This window comes from Nerophis ophidion, linkage group LG11 (assembly GCF_033978795.1).
Source record: "Nerophis ophidion isolate RoL-2023_Sa linkage group LG11, RoL_Noph_v1.0, whole genome shotgun sequence".
Lineage (NCBI taxonomy): Eukaryota > Metazoa > Chordata > Actinopteri > Syngnathiformes > Syngnathidae > Nerophis > Nerophis ophidion.
Window position 1 is genome coordinate 61,329,905 of NC_084621.1, and position 20,000 is coordinate 61,349,904.

The window sequence follows — 20,000 nt, forward strand, 5'->3', positions numbered from 1 at the left end:
GACTGTTGCTAGGAAACGGGAGAGGAAAAGCTTCACCCTACTTTATGTTTAAAATTATTCTGATGTGTCTAATGCAATAAATATTCATCCATCCATCCATTTTCTACCTCTTATTCCCTTTCGGGGTCGCGGGGGCGCTGGCGCCTATCTCAGCTACAATCGGGCGGAAGGCAGGGTACACCCTGGACAAGTCGCCACCTCATCGCAGGGCCAACACAGATAGACAGACAACATTCACACTCACATTCACACACTAGGGCCAATTTAGTGTTGCCAATCAACCTATCAATTTGTAGGAGAATGTGGAATCTAAAATAAAAGTAGGTGACATAAGGCCACCTAGATAGTGCTTCTATTTCAGAAGCTGACAAGATGAGGTGCGCTTTAATTCCCACAGTGCACACAGTTCTATTTTTACCATCCTTTGTGCTTTGAAGAAAGAGGTTGGTACAAGCTGGAGGTTCTCATGCAAAGTGCCCAAATTACATCATCCCGCAAATAATAAAAACAGAGGTTCTCATGCAAAATGTCCAAATTACATCATCACACAAATAATAAAAACATTCAATCTGACTAGAGAAGTGCTCATTAAATGCAGTACGTCCTCCCCTCTATAGGGGGCAGAGGCGAGATGTACGTCTTATAATGAAGCAGCAGTATAATAAGACGACTCGAAGAATTAAATAGTAATAATAGATCATTGAATACCAGGAGTGTAGATCCAGACATGCCGGGCACCCCCACAAGCCTGCGAAGTGTATATTTGCTTTGCTGTGAGAAGTGAGGTGTGGAAGCGTGCAGAACAACTCCACAAGCGTGCAGCTGCAGCCCTTGATTTACAAGAGTCACGACTCGCAATTGTGTTAAGAAGTATTAGAGATAGAGATGTCCGTTAATATCGGACAGCCAGTCGAAAAATGCTTTAAAATGTAATATCGGAAGTTATCGGTATTGGTTTCAAAATTATCGATATCGGCTTCAATAAGTTAATTTTATTACTTTTTAAAACGCCACTGTGTACACAGAACTAGGGAGAAGTACAGAGCTTCAATAAACCTTAAAGGCACTGCCTTGGCGTGCCGGCCCAATCACACAACACCTACGGCCTTTCACACACAAGTATTCATTTGGCAGACTTGGTCAACAACCATACAGGTCACACTGAGGGTGGCCGTGTAAACAAGTCTAACACCGTTAGAAATATGCGCCACACTGTGAACCCACACTAAAGAAGGATGACAAACACATTTCGGGAGAACATTCGCACTGCAACACAACATACAACATACCTACTCAGTGGCCTAGTGGTTAGAGTGTCCGCCCTGAGATTGGTAGGTTGTGAGTTCAAACCCTGGCCGAGCCATACCAAAGACTATATAAAAATGGGACCCATTGCCTCCCTGCTTGGCACTCAGCATCAAGGGTTGGAATTGGGGGTTAAATCACCATAGTGCTGCCCACTGCTCCCCTCACTTCCCGGGGGGGGGGGGCAGATCAAGGGTGATGGGTCAAATGCAGAGGACAAATTTCACCACACCTAGTGTGTGTGTGACAATCATTGGTACTTTAATCTTAATCTTTAAACATAAACACAACAGAACAAATACCCAGAAACCCTTGCAGCACTAACTCTTCCGGGACGCTACAATATACACCCTCGCTACCCCCTAAGCCCCCACCCCACCTCAACCCCGCCCCTCTTGACCTCCTCATGCTCTCTCAGGGAGAGCATGTCCCAAATTCCAAACTGCTGTTTTGAGGCTTGTTAAAAAAAAATCATGCACTTTGTGACTTCAATAATAAATGTTGGCATTTTTTTCCATAAATTGAGCTGATTTATTTTGGAAAACCTTGGTACATTGTTTAAATGCATCCAGCAGGGCCTCACAACAAAAATAGGCTTAATAATGTGTTCATTTCACGACTGTATATATCAGTATCGGTTGATATCGGTATTTAGAAGTTGGAGAATATCGAACATCGACAAAAAACCTACTATCGGACATCTCTACTTAGAGATATTGGAGACACTTCTCTGTCTAGTCACACTTCATGTAGAAATACGTCAAACAGGGATATCTAAAATCTGGACCTTGACTTTTGTGGAAAATTGTAGAAATAAAATTGACAGTAAGAATAAAAAAAACGAGCAAAAAGTTATAATGTAAGAAGAAAACATTGAAATGTTGACACAAACAACTGAAGTCTTTATTCCTAGTTTAAAGTCTTCAAACATATGTTAGTTTTTGTTGTTGTTTTGGTTCTTATTATAGGCACATGTGTCATGGCCAATAATGCCCTGACAATGTCTGCCGAAAAAATGTATGTCCCTTGGCCCCCAGCATTGGACGCAGGCTGGTGCATGAACCGATTTTGGAATTTGAAGTCAATTCATTCGGAGAAATTGTATTTGAAATTAAATGGATTTACAGGAAGTAGGGTTTAATTCATTGCAATTCTGGAAAATTCCGTACAGCCATGTAACAGGAATAAGTGTCACGTGTGTCAACAAAGGTTTTTCGGCTTACTAAATTTAACAAAGATTCCTTCTATTTGGATGAAGTAAACAATATTTTTTAAGTTATTTGCCCACCATTTTATACAACGAACAAAACGCATTGCACTATATTAAATTATCTGTTTATGTTTTTGTGGTCGACGAAAAATACATGATGTCATTAGACTAAAATGTGTACATGAGGTCACTACTAATATTTCAATGAAATATGTAAAACAGTCGCCCTGCGATGAGGGGGCGACTTGTCCAGGGTGTACCCCGCCTTCCGCCCGATTGTAGCTGAGATAGGTGCCAGCGCCCCCCGCGACCCCGAAAGGGAATAAGCGGTAGGAAATGGATGGATGGATGTAAAACAGTCATGTATGTAACCTAAATTATCAACTGGCCTTAGAATTCTAGTTCCTTCAAATATGTATACTTCCTGTTTGCTACCTCAATTCCAAGTCCATTCAAATTCATAGTTTTTTGCACAATCCCGATAAGGCTATTAGATGGTAATACATCATTGCATATCATTTTATTGTTATTAAATGTATATTGGTGCAGATAGCTATACAAACTTGTGAAATGAAGAAAAGCCGAGTCCAATCAGTGCAAAAAGCTCATTTCCGGACTAAAGAAAAGTGCATCCCAGCTGCACTTATGCAACAGACCCATTAAGCTGCAGAGAGACAGAGCAGACCAACAGAAGTGACGTGATTATGGCAATTTTATTCAAGCGTGAAGGAATATTCTGCATTATTTAACTACAAAGCATTAATAAGAAATGTTTGTTCCTTGTTTTTCAGTTTTGAAAGGGGAATCAGGGGAGTTCATTTGATGGCGTCTTACATAATCGGATAATTGTGGGTTCTTTTACTTGGATGTTAGGTCATCACAGTTTTTCCCATTGGTGCAAAACAAGTGTTTGTATATCAATCAATCAATCAATGTTTACTTATATAGCCCTAAATCACTAGTGTCTCAAAGGGCTGCACAGACCACCACGACATCCTCGGTAGGCCCACATAAGGGCAAGGAAAACTCACACCCAGTGGGACATCGGTGACAATAATGACCCAGTGGGACGTCGGTGACAATGATGACTATGAGAACCTTAGAGAGGAGGAAAGCAATGGATGTCGAGCGGGTCTAACATGATACTGTGAAAGTTCAATCCATAATGGATCCAACACAGTCGCGAGAGTCCAGTCCAAAGCGGATCCAACACAGCATATAAGTTCTATTGACTCTCCAGGGTGTTACCCTACCTCCTACCCAGATGTTGCAGGTTTAGGCTCAAACCCCCTTTCAAATAAAAAGTAATATCAAATTAATAAGAACAAAAAATGTATTACATAAAACAACTGAGAACTCATAGTATCCACATACCAAATATGTTTTTTTTCTCCAAAATATACATGTGACTATTTCTTGTTGTGTTTATTGTTCTGTATGATTATTTATATACAAGTAAAACTTGGTTGCTTTGTTGGGTCTGCTCCTGTCTCTGGCCATGCTCTTTCCACCCCAGCAGACGACGGCGTGGAACACCGCAGAGACCACCACAGTGTATATTTTTATTTTACTTTTTATTCATAGCTGTATGTAGAAGTGGCTGGTTGTATCCGCTGCTTTAATGTCTTTCATGTCCTTTGATGTCTGATGTTTCCCTCTTACACACATGTGAGAGGGATGTGTACTATGGCTATCAATTGTTGTTGTTTTTTTTTTTTCCCTTGGGCTCAATCTGGACCCCCTCTCCAGGGCCCAGGCTTAGACTGATTTTTTAATTTAATTGTATTTTATTTTAATCTTCTATTTTTTCTCCCTTCCCCCTCCCCCACTTGTTTACCTGTATCTCACCTTTTTTGTAAGGGGCGCTGGAAGCCGGCAGACCCGTCAGCGATCCTGTTCTGTCTCCTTGTAATGTTTGTCTGATCTTGAATGGGATTGTAATGAAAATTTTAATTTTCCTGAAGGAACTCTCCAAAAGGAATAAATAAAGTACTATCTAATCTAATCCAATTTAAAACATAAGAAACTTCTGATTTGTTCCATATCCTATTGAGTGTAGTGCCTTATTACTTTAAATGATAAAAAATAGAAAGTTTCAATGTGATGCGTTTGACTATCAACAGCACAAGTAATCATGTTGATCTGTAAAAATCTCAAACATTGTCACAATTTGGAGCTGATTTACACGTGCAATCTTGACAGCAAACCCACAGCTGATATATCAAACGTGTGCAAAGTGGATTGTGTGTGTCGAGTGAGCAGAATAAGGCGATCCATTTTGCAGCTTAGTTTTTATTAATATGCAGCACTATTTAGCATTTTATTTAACCCGTCTGAAAAGTAGGTGCAAAGTGATACTCACGCACACGGCTGCAGGGTCGGTGTTTGCGCTGTACTCATTCTGCAAATACTGATGAGAACAGAGAATGTGTCTGTCAACATATTTGCATGGTCCGTCTATTAAGAAAGATACTTTTATAATTTTATAGCTACATGCTGGGTGAGTTAAGGGGCTGAATAAAAATAATTCAATTAAGGTGTTTTAGTATTTGTTTGTTTTTCATGGCATTCATTTTTTTATTTAGAATATATGTTGTTAACGGGCTTCACCGTGGCAGAGGGGTTAGTGCGTCTGCCTCACAATACGAAGGTCCTGCAGTCCTGGGTTCAATTCCAGGCTGAGGATCTTTCTGTGTGGAGTTTGCATGTTCTCCCCGTGAATGCGTGGGTTCCCTCCGGGTACTCCGGCTTCCTCCCACTTCCAAAGACATGCACCTGGGGATAGGTTGATTGGCAACACTAAATGGGCCCTAGTGTGTGAATGTGAGTGTGAATGTTGTCTGTCTATCTGTGTTGGCCCTGCGATGAGGTGGCGACTTGTCCAAGGTGTACCCCGCCTTCCGCCCGATTGTAGCTGAGATAGGCGCCAGCGCCCCCCGAGGCCCCGAAAGGGAATAAGCGGTAGAAAATGGATGGATGGATGTTGTTAACATATCTCCTCTACGAAAAAAAAGTGCATTTTTTGTGTGCAAAAGTACTTTTTTTTCTGCTTCTAAAATGCCAATAAAAACTGTTACGTGTCTGCTGCTTGTTTGATATGGATGTGAAGTAAATAACCAAGTGTTTTCACAATGAAAACCTAATTTAAATATGGCGGTGGGCACCAGGTATGAATAGTACGTGCAGTGTTAGTAGATCGCACGCAACACGCCCACTTATACTACACGCTCTTTGAAAGATTGCACACGTTCTTTAGCACGTGGTATTTGGATCTTAGTAAATCAGTTATTGTGTATCGATTAGGGTTGGCTTTTTTCTTTCTGTGCCATCTGTACCAGGCTGAGCGAGTACTTCTCTGAGTGTGTGTGTGGAACGACCCAAGCGGGGTCTTTGTCCTTTGTTCCAATGTCCGACTATCCTTACAGCGCCACATGATATTTATTTTTGTGTGTAATCTTTCTTTTTGTGTGTTTTTATCAGTGAGAGCACAACACCTCAAACATGGGTCCGTTCCAAGAATATGAGGTTAGTCCTGATTTAAGAGTTGATTGCCCTTATAGTCACTTAGCAGAGGGCATTTGAATCTACGTTCATACCCTCATCCTTATAGCGCCCCCTAGGGAATGCCACTGGCTATGTATACACTTTGCCAAAATACAAACTTGTTGACTTAATGATTTAATAAGACAACCAATTGAAGTAAGTAATGCTGAATTGTTCTGTGTTTTCTGTCAGAACAACATTTTATCATGCGCCGCTTTGGTAACGATCAGTATTTTCCATTGGACAGGAAAAGAAGTCGCCTGAGAAAGGCAGCCCTCGCAGCCGCATCCCACGTTTGGTCCTCCATCCTTTTCAGCCAAAGGGCAAAGGGACGCCTCCTTCTGACTCCCCTTTGTCAGAGGAGGAGGGCAAAGAGTGTGATGTCAGCTCAGATCACTCCAAGAGGACAATCAGCACCAACAGTTTTTACTCAGGTAAGAACTTCGGCTTCGGTTAAAGGATACTATATCTATATTACCTGTAGTGTACCAACCAACACCTTTAATGGAGCAAGCTGGGGGAAAGTACAATGAAACCTTGATTTAGTTTACACTAAGCAGATCTCAATCAATCAATCAATCAGTCAATGTTTATTTATATAGCCCTAAATCACAATTGATTGATTAATTGATTGTATGGTAGCTAGCACGCTACTCCGACGAGTTAGTGTTTCTACTTACTGAAATTAAACTCAGTTTATTCATCTACGTAGTATTAGATGAAGAGTTAGAAAACAAAAACGGAACTCAAACGCTTGGTTGTAGTGGGCGACAGGACAGAGCATCTGATAAAGTGACATAGTAAGTACTAGCAAATTAGCATCCGCCCTGTTTTGATTAACGGCCGGAAGTCACCTGACCTTTGCCTTATCGGCCTTGAAAGAGAAAATGACGTCATGAGTGACGTAACAAAGACGATCTTCATTCATGCGCGATTTTAAATTATTGGCGGGGACTTGTTTACACAAGTTGGGTCGCTCTTACGAGACGCCACACGCCGAAATGTTGACAGAATTCATCGATGGAAGCATTGGTATCTACCGACCACTAATGGTGAGTGTTTTAAACACATCAACGTTGTGTGTGGCGCATTCACGTAGTTTGGTTTATTTCGAACATGCAAAGATAAGTTACATTGAATTTTGATCGAGTGAGACTTGTATTAGTATATTGCACAGTTCGGTAAATATTCCGTACAATTGACCACTAAATGGTAACACCCGAATAAGTTTTTCAACTTGTTTAAGTCGGGGTCCACGTTAATCAATTCAAGTGTTTCAAAGGGCTGCACAAACCACAACAACATCCTCGGTTCAGATCCCACATCAGATTTGTCTATAAGAAACAATGTAAACATGAACTATGGGTTTCAGCATCGACAAAAGTCCATATTTGGGTCAAACTGTTCAATCTTTATACAAACGACATTTGTAAAGTTACAAAGAACTTGAAGTTGGTATTGAACTGGGCAAGAAGCTATTTAACCAACAGGAAGCTATATGAGAAGATGGGTGAAAACATGTTAACACGGTTGGATATATCTTGTGGTGTACCCCAGAGATCAATACTGGGACCAATATTGTTTAAACTTTATATAAACGACATTTGTAAAGTTACAAAGGACTTGAAGTTTGTTTTATTTGCAGACGACACAACTGCTTTCTGTTCAGGAGAGAACACACAGAAGATAAAACAAATAATAATGGAAGAAATGAACAAATTTAAAAAAATGGTTTGATAAAAACAACTCAGTAAAATTAAATTAATGAGTATTTGGTAATAGTAGAAAAGAGCATCAGACACGAATACAAATAGACGGAGTAGATATTGAAAGGGTAAAAGAAACCAGATTTTTGGGAGTATTGATAGATGATAAAATGAACTGGACATCTCACATACAAAACATACAACATACGGTGGCAAAAAATATTTCAATAATGAATAAAGCAAAATATGTCCTGGGCCAAAAGTCACTTTATATTCTCTACTGCTCGCTAGTGTTACCATATCTGAGTTATTGTGCAGAAATATGGGGAAACAACTACAAATGTGCGCTACATTCGTTAACTGTGTTACAAAAAAGATCAATTAGAATAATACATAACGTTGGATATAGAGAACATACAAACCCTTTAGTTATTGAGTCAAAAATATTAAAGCTCGATGATTTGATAAAATTGCAAACAGCTAAAATGATGTACGAAGCAAATTATAACCTGCTACCAAAGAATGTACAACAATTCTTCTCAACTAAAGAGGAGAAATATAACCTTAGAGGAAAATCTAATTTAAAACCTTTGTATGCACGTACAACACTTAAAACCTTTAGCATATCAGTATGTGGAATTAAATTATGGAATGGATTAAGTAAAGAAATTAACATTGTACTGATATGATCCACTTTAAGAGGATGTTCAAATTAATAGTGCTTACAAAGTACAAAGATAAAGAATTATGAGAAACACTTTCAACCTTATTGAAAATAAGATATTCTTCATCTCAGTATGTTGGTAATGACTGAATAATTAATCACATGTTACGGAACTGTTGTATTACTCATTCACGGATGTCATTTTGCTATTTTGCTGTAAGGAGAGTCAGTAGATGAATGTATATATTTGTGGGCACTGTGACGTGGGAAAGGGGTAGGATTAAATAAGCTTTGCTTCTTCCTATTCCTTTTCGGACATAAGGAGATGTAAGGTGATATAAAGCTGTGTGATGTATTGTGTTGTAAATGTGCACATGTTCGAAATAAACTATGAAAAGAAAAAAGAAAGACAGAAACTTTGTACACTTTGAACATACTACAAAGTGCTATACAGTACACTATATCAAACAAACATAATAAGAGGATAATGGATCAACTTTCTATTTCTTAACAAAGTCAAGCTGAACTGTCCTCATTGCAGCCGACACACTGTCACTAGCCTTGTGGTGCAACCACAGTTCGAAATCACAACACTCCTTAACTTTGACACTCGGGTCGCTACAACGATGATCCACTTTACCTTGTCGGTAAATCTTTTTGGCGTGTATCGGAACGAAGGTGTGGAGGCATTGTTGACAGTGCCATACATACTGAATGTTTCAAATCACACATTAGTGGTCTATTTCTTTTTTGGAGTCATATCAAGCAAACAAAACTAGAAAAATGCCGTAAAAAGGCTCAAAAACATTTAAAAAGTGCACAACGTAGCACCTAACACAGTGACTAACCGTAAAACTGTACTGACTGTGCTGCCGGGCACAAAATGGCTCCTTTCCGAGTCACACAATGGGTGGGTGTAACCATACTTGCCAACCCTCCCGTATTTTCCGGGAGACTCCCGAAATTCAGCGCCTCTCCCGAAAACCTCCCGGGACAAATTTTTATCCCGAAAATCTCCCGAAATTCAGGCGGAGCTGGAGGCCACGCCCCCTCCAGCTCCATGAGGACCTGAGTGACGTGTCTGAGAGCGTGTCTGCCCAATGACGTTATAACTGTAGAATGATCGAGGGCGAGTTCTTGGTTTCTTATGTGGGTTTATTGTTAGGCAGTTTCAGTCTGCTTCTGTCTCTGGCCATGCTCCCTCCTCCCCAGCAGACGATGGCGTGGAACACCGCAGAGGCCACCACAGTGGATATGTTTATTTTACTTTTTATTCATAGCTGTATGTAGAAGTGTCTGGTTGTATCTGCTGTTTTAATGTCTTTAATGTCCTCTGTGTTCTTTGATGTTTGACGTTTCCCTCTTACACACATGTAAGAGGGATGTGTACTATGGCTATGAGTTGTTTTTTTTTTGTTTTTTTTTTCCCTTGGCCTCAGTCTGCACCCCCACTCCAGGGCCTTGGCTAAGACCGATTTTTTTATTTTATCTTAATGTTCTATTTTTTTTTTTTCTTCATCCCCCCCCATCCCCCTTGTTTACCTGTATGTCATCTTTTTTGTAAGGGGCGCTGGAAGCCGGCAGACCCGTCAGCGATCCTGTTCTGTCTCCCTGTAATGTTTGTCTGATCTTGAATGGGATTGTGCTGAAAATTTTAATTTTCCTGAAGGAACTCTCCTGACGGAATAAATAAAGTGCTATCTATCCATCTATCTATTAACGTTCTCCCAGCGCAGTAACAACACACAACAACAGCAGTCACGTTTACGTCTACCACTCTACCGTAAGGCAGTTCGTCTGCCGTAAACAGCATGTGACACTCTTAAACAGGACCATACTGCCATCTACTGTACATGCACCACAACACCTCCAGGCAACTTCAACCCTTTACTAATCCTCCTACATTCACATCCCATCTCCCCGGATTGTAAATAACGTAATGTAAATAATCGAATGTATTTCTAATGTATATACTTGTTCTTATGCTATCTGAACTCACTATGTTCTCTGCTGGCTGTACATATCCTACTAAGTCACACCTACACTGTTTCAAAGTCCATTTCCCTGTTGATGCCATTGTTGATGACTGAAGTACTGATATCAACCAAATCTCCTCATCCCATCCCCCGGATTGTAAATAATTCAATGTACATACTATGATGATTAACTTGTGTGATGACTGTATTATGCTGATAGTATATATTTGTACCATTAATTGATTAACGTGGACCCCAACTTAAACAAGTTGAAAAACTTATTCGGGTGTTACCATTTAATGGTCAATTGTACGGAATATGTACTGTACAGGGCAATCTACTATTTAAAGGTTCAATCAATCAATCAATCATGCATATGTGACAATGACATCTACTTTAGAAAGTGCTGTGCACAACTGCGCACAAAACAGCTGTAAACATACCCCTCCCCTCTTAACCACGCCCCCAACCACGCCCCCCACCTCCCGAAATCTGAGGTCTCAAGGTTGGCAAGTATGGGTGTAATATTCGTTCACCCGAGACAAGGTGGTTACAAGAAAGCATATTTTAATTCGGTCTGTGGTTCTTTAATTGAAACGTTTGTACAATGAGGGCTTCGTAAATCAATGTTTCACTGTATGACCAATCCAATCCTATCCACTTTATTTATATAGCACATTTAAACAACAATAACGTTTCCAAAGGGCTGCACAGCCATGTTAAAAACAATATTAAAAAAACTATATTATGCTCCACCAACGACTGAATTAAAACAAAAAATAAATAAATAGAAAACCAATATTGAAAAAAACGATATAAAAACAAATGTGATTGAAAACTATTTTAAAGGATAAAATCAATTAAAACAGTAAAATGGAAATCAAAGTGTATAAAAAACACAGAGGACAACAGAGGACAGAGGACCACACAACTCACGTAGTGTTAAAAGCCAAAGAATAAAAGTGGGTCTTAAGATGAGACTTAAAACACTCCACTGTGGAAGCAGTTTGAACATGGAGGGGCAGAGTGTTCCAGAGCTTAGGGCCGACCACAGAGAAGGCCCTGTCTCCCCTGGTCTTAAGTCTGGTCTTGGTCAGACCTCAGACCGCAGGAATGTAAATTTGGATGAGGTCCGAGATGAATTGAGGTGCCAGTCCATGTAAAGATTTAAAAACAAACAGCAATGTTTTAAAATCAATTCTAAAATGAACAGGGAGCCAGTGCAAACTCTGAAGGATTGGGGTTATATGCTGGCGTTTCCTGGCCCCTGTTAAAAGTCCTGCTTCCGCGTTCTGGACTAACTGCAACCGGGAGAGAGCTTTTTGGCTAATGCCAGCATAAAGTGCATTGCAGTAGTCCAGGCCACTTGAAATAAAAGCATGCTCGACTTGTTCAAAAAGGTTAACCAAACATGTGATGAACCCTCTTGTTTTAGCATAATCACTATTATACTCATCATCTTTCATCTATCAATCCTGATCATTTATTTACATATTTCATGTGCAATAAATCAACCTCCTTGGCAGAATGAGACAGCTTTTAACAAAGCTACAAGACGTTCTTGGTTATTATGATGTGTGTGCCTATATCTACAATATAGATGACACCGGCTGCCCCACTAGTCAGTCTGTGTCCCCCTCCAAAACCCCGCCAGGCTCAGAGCAGAGTGCCCACAGCTCCCCAACACTCCCCGAGCGCAAGACCAAAGTGAAGAGGGTGCGAGTGATGACGGAGGGGAGCCGTGAACCACGGAGTGCGCCGAAACACAAGAAGGAGCTGAGGCCTGCCGTGAAAGCTCGAGGTGAGAACGGGCAATAGAAGCATGACATCAGTAATGGTCAAATCTTACACAGCATGAAGCTCTTACAACTGTGAAAATATACGTCAGCAATTACCTCATTCTGGCTCTAAACCAGGTGTAGGGAACCTATGGCTCTAGAGACAGATGCGGATAAATCTTAGCTGACATTGCTTAACACGATAAGTAATGAATAATTCCGCTGGTAATCACAGTGTTAAAAATAACGTTCAAATTATAAAACATTTTCATGCTGTCATGATCCGTGATCCGGATCATGTTTTGTTTAGTCATCTTCTGTTGGTTTTGGACTCCCTTGGTTCCTGTTTTGTGCACATTGGGTGTTTTGTTTTGGTTTCCATGGGTACTAGTTGGTTTCACCTGCCTCTGATTAGTGCTCTGCAGGTTCACCTGCTGTTGAGCACTAATCAGAGAGTTATTTATTTATGGCTTTATTGTTTGCGGTATGCGACTATCATGATGGTTTATTCCTGCCCATGATTCCTGACCTTGATCCTGTGCTAAGCTGCTATCTTAGTTTCCCGTGCGATCGGCACGTTTTTCCTTGGTTTGTTTCTGTCTTTTGGTAATATTATGATTAAATTATCATCTCCTACCTCACGCTGTCGTCCGGAGCCGTCCATTCTGCATTCCGAGAGAACAAACCCTGACCAGAACACGTCACCGTGTGACACATGCATTTTAATCCAACCATCCGTTTTCTATCGCACCTGTTCAAGATGTCGCATTAATGGTAAGAGGTATTATATTTATTATTGGTCAGCTTTAGAATAACAATGTTATTAAAAAGAGACTTATTATACTCTAAAAATGTTGGTCTTACTTAAAAATGCACGCATTTAGTTGTATTCAGTGTTGAAAAATATTATATCGGGGCGGTATAGCTAAAATCTGGACCTTGACTTTTGTGGAAAATTGTAGAAATAAAATTGACAGTAAGAATAAAAAAAACGAGCAAAAAGTTATAACGTAAGAAGAAAACATTGAAATGTTGACACAAACAACTGAAGTTTTTATTCCTAGTTTAAAGCCTTCAAACATATGTTAGTTTTTATTGTTGTTTTGGTTCGTATTATAGGCACATGTGTCATGGCCAATAATGCCCTGACAATGTCTGCCGAAAAAATGTATGTCCCTTGGACCCCAGCATTGGACGCAGTAGAAAAAGTATTATATTTATTATTGGTTAGCTTTAGAATAACAATGTTATTAAAAAGAAAAAGAGACTTATTATACTCTAAAAATGTTGGTCTTACTTAAAAATGCACGCATTTAGTTGTATTCAGTGTTGAAAAATATCATATCGGGGCGGTATAGCTCGGTAGGTAGAGCGAGCGTGCCAGCAACTTGAGGGTTCCAGGTTCGATCCCCGCTTCCGCCATCCTAGTCACTGCCGTTGTGTCCTTGGGCAAGACCCTTTACCCACCTGCTCCCAGTGTCACCCACACTGCTTTAAAAGTAACTTAGATTTTTGGGTTTCACCATGTAAAAGCGCTTTGAGTCACTAGAGAAAAGAGCTATATAAGTATAATTCACTTCGGCTCTCACGGAAATACATTTTGAAATATTTGGCTTTCATGGCTCTCTCAGCCAAAAAGGTTCCCGACCCCTGCTCTAAACTGTCGGCAACAGGGGGGCCGCGACACCTCGAGGGTCCGCAGAGGTATTGCAGGGGGGTTGTATAATATTTGGTGGATTGCACTTTTGTTTTTATTTTTTTTTTTTGTATATTCCTACCGCAATTTGTCCACACATTTACATGTAATTAATCCAACACACAATAATGTAGTTCAAAAATGGCACTGGCATGGCCACACTACTTAAATTGAATGGTAAATGGTTAGGAATAGGGCTTCACGGTGGCAGAGGGGTTAGTGCGTCTGCCTCACAATACGAAGGTCCTGCAGTCCTGGGTTCAAATCCAGGCTCGGGATCTTTCTGTGTGGAGTTTGCATGTTCTCCCCGTGAATGCGTGGGTTCCCTCCGGGTACTCCGGCTTCCTCCCACTTCCAAAGACATGCACCTGGGGATAGGTTGGTTGGCAACACTAAATTGGGCCTAGTGTGTGAATGTGAGTGTGAATGTTGTCTGTCTATCTGTGTTGGCCCTGCGATGAGGTGGCGACTTGTCCAGGGTGTACCCCGCCTTCCGCCTGATTGTAGCTGAGATAGGCGCCAGCGCCCCCCGCGACCCGAAAAGGGAATAAGCGGTAGAAAATGGATGGATGGATGGTTAGGAATAAAAAATAAAAAAACAGTGAAGTTGGCATGTTGTGTAGTTTGTAACCAAAAACAGAATACAATGATTTCCAAATCCTTTTCAATTTCTATTAAATTGAATATTGTCATGATCCGTCACCCGGGTCATGGCATGATTTATGTTTGGTAGTTTTCCTGTTTGTGCACCCTCTTTCCTATTGGTTTCCATGGGCACTGACTGTCCTCACCTGTCATTGTTCAGCAATTAGTGTTCCCACAAGGTGTTTTGGTTAATCACTCCCCTTTATAGTTTTCTGTCACCCAGCATTAGTTGCTGGGCCAATGTTTGCTATTGCATTCTCCTGTTTTTTTCCCTCCTCACTCTAGTGATTTTTCTACACACTAGCATTCCTCGTTTTTCACCCTTTGTGACATTTTGTTTTTTTTAGCTCCACGCCTGTTAGCGTCCTCAGTTTTGTATTTTTGATCCTGCTTTAAAATAATTAAAACCTTAATCCTACCTAAACACCGTTGCAGGGAAAAACTACCAGCCAGCACAGCCAACTTAATAGAATATACTGTAAAGACAAGATATTTAATGGACATATTGGGAAACTTGTTTTTTTTTTTTGCAAATACTCAACAACTTAGAATTTAATGGCAGCAGGACATTGCAAAAAAGTTTGGGTAACGTTTGGGAACTGAGGAGATCCTTTTTCTAAGCTTTTCAGGTGGAATTATTTCCCATTCTTGCTTGATGTACACCAGGGGTGCCCATTACGTCGATCGCGAGCTACCAGTCGACCGCGGGGGGTGTGTCAGTCGATCTCCAGCCAGGCTTTTTAAAAAAATAGACCTAAAAATTAGTGATCATCAATCTTCACCAAGACGTCACTTAAATGACATTCACGGTACCGGAGGGTCTTGTGAGATGACGCTGGCTGCTGCAAGATCATTATTATGAAAATATGACCGAGAGGAAGGCGAGAAACACTTTTTATTTCAACAGACTCTCGCGTCGTACCTTCCGTCAAAACTCTAAAGGCCGACTGCAAATTTCCTATCTTCACAATAAAAGCCCTGCTTCATGCTGCCTGCGCTAACTAAATACAGAGTCTCGGAAAACTGGCGTGCACAAGCGATCCCTCAGAAAGCTGGCGTGCACATCACTTGTGCACGCCAGCTTTCCGAGACTCTTATTTTGTTAGCGCAGGCAGCATGAAGCAGGGCTTTTATTGTGAAGATAGGAAATGTGCAGTCGGCCTTTAGAGTTTTGACGGAAGGGACGGCGCGAAAGTCTGTTGAAATAAAAAGTGTTTCTCGCCTTCCTCTCTGTCATTTTTTCATAATAATGAACTGGCAGCAGCCAGCGTCATCTCACAAGACCCTCGGGTGCCGTGAATGTCAATCAAGCAAGCTACGGAATTTGCCGCCAATGTTTTTCTTGTAAAGTGTATGGAAGCTGGATGAATTAGATGCCAAAAACCAACCACTTTCATGTGGTATTGTACAGAAAGGACAACTTTTTTTCTCCTCCATTTGAAAATGTGGGCGTTATCATCATTACTGTCTGATTCCAATCAATGCAAGTCATCAGAATCAGGTAATACACCAACTTATATTCTTGTCTTTGTGAAATAAAGACATCTATATGTGTTACACATGCTTGTATTATCATTAAACACATTTAACTTGTTTACAAAAATGTCTTTTTCATAAATAAATAAATAAATATAAATGATATATATAGATGAGGTACATCCCCTCGAGTTGGTCAATTGAAAAGTAGCTCGCCTGCAGAAAAAGTGTGGGCACTCCTGATGTACAGCTTAAGTGAAGTGAAGTGAATTGTATTTATATAGCGCTTTTCTCGAGTGACTCAAAGCGCTTTACATAGTGAAACCCAATATCTAAGTTACATTTAAACCAGTGTGGGTGGCACTGGGAGCTGGTGGGTAAAGTGTCTTGCCCAAGGACAGAACGGCAGTGACTAGGATGGCGGAAGCGGGAATCGAACCTGCAACCCTAAAGTTGCTGGCACGGCCACCCTACCAACAGAGCCATGCCGCCCCAAGTTAAGTTGTTCAACAGTTTGGGGTCTCCGTTGTCGTATTTTACGCTTCATAATGCGCCACACATTTTCAATGGGAGACAGGTCTGGACTACAGGCAGGCCAGTCTAGTACCCGCACTCTTTTACTATGAAGCCATGCTGTTGTAACACGTGGCTTGGCATTGTCTTGCTGAAATAAGCAGGGGCGTCCATGATAACGTTGTTTGAATGGCAACATATGTTGCTCCAAAACCTGTATGGACCTTTCATCAATATTGGTGCCTTCACAGATGTGTAAGTTGCCCATGTTTTCGACGTGGGTAACCTGGGCGTGTTTGATGAGCATTCCTCTTTTTTGCCACTTGTGCCAGCTTTTTTGAAACATGTTGCAGGCATCAAATTACAAATGAGCTAATGTTTGCAAAAAAAAATAATGTTTAACATTTTGAACGTTAGGTATCATGTTTTTGCAATCTATTCAATTGAATATAGGTTATATAGGTTCTCATTTACTGCGATGAGGAGGCGACTTGTCCTGGGTGTAACCAGCCTTCCGCCCGATTGTAGCTGAGATAGGCGCCAGCGACCCCAAAAGGGAATAAGCGGTAGAAAATGGATGGATGGATGGAAGGTTCTCATTTACAATTTACACAATGTGCCAACTTTACTGGTTTTGGGCTGTGTATATAGCACTGTGCTATACCTGGAATGTTACTCAAAGCGCTTTACATCAGTGGTCCCCAACCTTTTTGTATCCGCGGACCGGTCAACGCTTAATAATTTACCGGGGGGTGGGGGGTTTGGGGGGGGGCGTGTCCTTTTTTTTTTTCTTCTTTGTCATAAAAAAGGGACGTTTTGGTCATGAAAAAGGGAGGTTTTCGTGGTTTTTGCACTAACTGTAAGTGTATATTGTGTTTTGTTAAAAAATTATTCCGCGGCCCGATGGTTGGGGACCACTGCTTTACATGATACACCACATTCACACAAAGCTGCAATGCAATAGGTTTACCGCGACCCACCAGCAGCAAAGGTGAAGTATCTTGCCTAAAGACACAACAAGAGTAAATAGGACCTGGAACCCTCGAGTTGCTGACATGGCCGCTCTACTATCTAGGCCAGTGGTTCTCAACCTTTTTTCAGTGATGTACCCCCTGTGAACATTTTTTTAATTCAAGTACCCCCTAATCAGAGCAAATCATTTTTGGTTGAAAAAAAGAGATAAAGAAGTAAAATTCAGCACTATGTCATCAGTTTCTGATTTATTAAATTGTATAACAGTGCAAAATATTGCTCATTTGTAGTGGTCTTTCTTGAACTATTTGGAAAAAAATATACAAAGATAACTAAAAACTTGTTGAAAAATACACAAAGGATTCAATTATAAATAAATATGTCTACACATAGAAGTAATCATCAACTTAAAGTAACCTCTTGGGGATTGTAATAGAGATCCATCTGGATTCATGGACTTAATTCTAAACATTTCTTCACAAATAAAGAAATCTTTAACATCAATATTTATGGAACATGTCCACAAAAAAATCTAGCTGTCAACATATTTCCTATTTTGTTTAAGTATTATTCAATAAATATATTTACAAAGGATTTTTGAATTGTTGCTATTTTTAGAATATTTAAAAAAAATCTCACATACCCTTTGGCATACCTTCAAGGACCCCCATTTGAGAACCACTGATCTAGGCCATGCAGCCCCATACAAAAAAGTACATTCACGTAAATAGAAAATCAAAAATAAATAAAAACTTGAATAAAATAAAACAACATGAACACATTTATATTATTATACATTAGGTTAGGGAAAAACACGGGCTATTTCATCCCTTCAAGCCTGTTTCAAAACAGGCTTATCGGGATGAAATAGCCTCTGTGTTTTTTTCTGACCTAACATATATTCCGCTTTACCCCGGTATCGAACACTGTATAACGGATAAACTACAGAAACCTTGACTAGATTTATATCATTATATTCATGTTAGCATTTTATTTACCTTGCGACTAGCACTCTTGCTGCCAGGTAGTGATTAGCACGGTGTTACTGTATAATGTCATACCATTTATCTTCATTTATAACATTTATCCGATACATCTTTCCCACAATGATTACTGTGAAATATCATACAATTTGCTTTGTTTCATAACTCTCATTCTGGAGTATCCGCTCATGTCAAACCATTCAATCTGTGCAGTATTTATATTCATTACTGAATGTGCACTAACCCACACATTCCTTTTATATAGTCAGAACAATGTGCCTGTTTATTTTTCTTATCGTAATTGTTGTCTGTATTTAATAACACTATTTATGTTTTATCTTTATTTTTTATTTTTTTTGTCCATGTATTTGTTTTCTGGTGCATGTTTGCATCGGAGAAGGAGCTGCTTTTAATCTCATTGTACATATAGTGACTATAAAATGCATTGTATTCTATACTATTCTATTGTAGTGTTGCACGATAACATAGTACCTTTAAAACATAATTTATACAGCATATATAAATAGGACAGCGGGTGTCCAAACTTTGTCCACCAAGGGACGCATAATGAAAAGTCAAAGTATGTTGGCGAATTTTGATACTTTTTTTATATATGGCTTCACGGTGGCAGAGGGGTTAGTGCGTCTGCCTCACAATACGAAGGTCCTGCAGTCCTGGGTTCAAATCCAGGCTCGGGATCTTTCTGTGTGGAGTTTGCATGTTCTCCCCATGAATGCATGGGTTCCCTCCGGGTACTCCGGCTTCCTCCCACTTCCAAAGACATGCACCTGGGGATAGGTTGATTGGCAACACTAAATTGGCCCTAGTGTGTGAATGTGAGTGTGAATGTTGTCTGTCTATCTGTGTTGGCCCTGCGATGAGGTGGCGACTTGTCCAGGGTGTACCCCGCCTTCCGCCCGATTGTAGCTGAGATAGGCACCAGCGCCCCCCGCGTTCCCGAAAGGGAATAAGCGGTAGAAAATTGATGGATGGATGGATTTTTATTTTATTAAATAAATACAGAAAACAAAAATTATATACTGTACAGTTGTCCCTCACTATTACCACTTCAGAGTGTACACCTTCACTCTATCACGGATTTTTTTAAAGCATATTTGATGTATATTTGTGCCAGAATTTAGCATTTTTAAGCATTAAAATGGTTTAATGGATTAAACATATCAATACTACAGTAGTATTGTTAACTCAATGAGAACAAACCCAATCAAAGTGCACTGTTTAGTATTGTCGCCATTGATTGGCTCAGCTTTAGGCAGCATTATTATTTTTGGATTAATCGAGCGTAAAGGTGATTGAAGTGTGTTATTTCATTCTCATAATGTTAAAATACGTATTTCAAAGATCCTTAAGATGTTTTTTTATAATCTCACAACAAATGCAGTTTACCACCATCAAGTGTGAATGGAGTGAATGAATGATGGGTTCTCATTTCTCACTAAAAGCACTTTATGAATGTCTGGAAAAAGTGCTATATAAATGTAACCCATCCATCCATCCATCCATCCATCCATC

The 20,000-nt window shown here is 40.1% G+C and overlaps 1 protein-coding gene across 2 annotated transcripts in view; it reads left to right on the top strand.

Moving 5' to 3' along the window:
* Positions 1-20,000, top strand: part of sybu (syntabulin (syntaxin-interacting)) — a 46,644-nt gene that overhangs the window by 7,708 nt on the left and 18,936 nt on the right. The window contains exons 2-4 of one of the 2 annotated variants that reach the window (XM_061916405.1): positions 5,996-6,040; positions 6,306-6,492; positions 12,005-12,205. In XM_061916405.1, the coding sequence (XP_061772389.1) occupies positions 6,017-6,040; positions 6,306-6,492; positions 12,005-12,205 (412 nt within the window). In that variant the 5' untranslated portion in view covers positions 5,996-6,016. The remainder of the gene's footprint in view (positions 1-5,995; positions 6,041-6,305; positions 6,493-12,004; positions 12,206-20,000) is intronic. The other variant, XM_061916407.1, reaches the window with a different exon arrangement.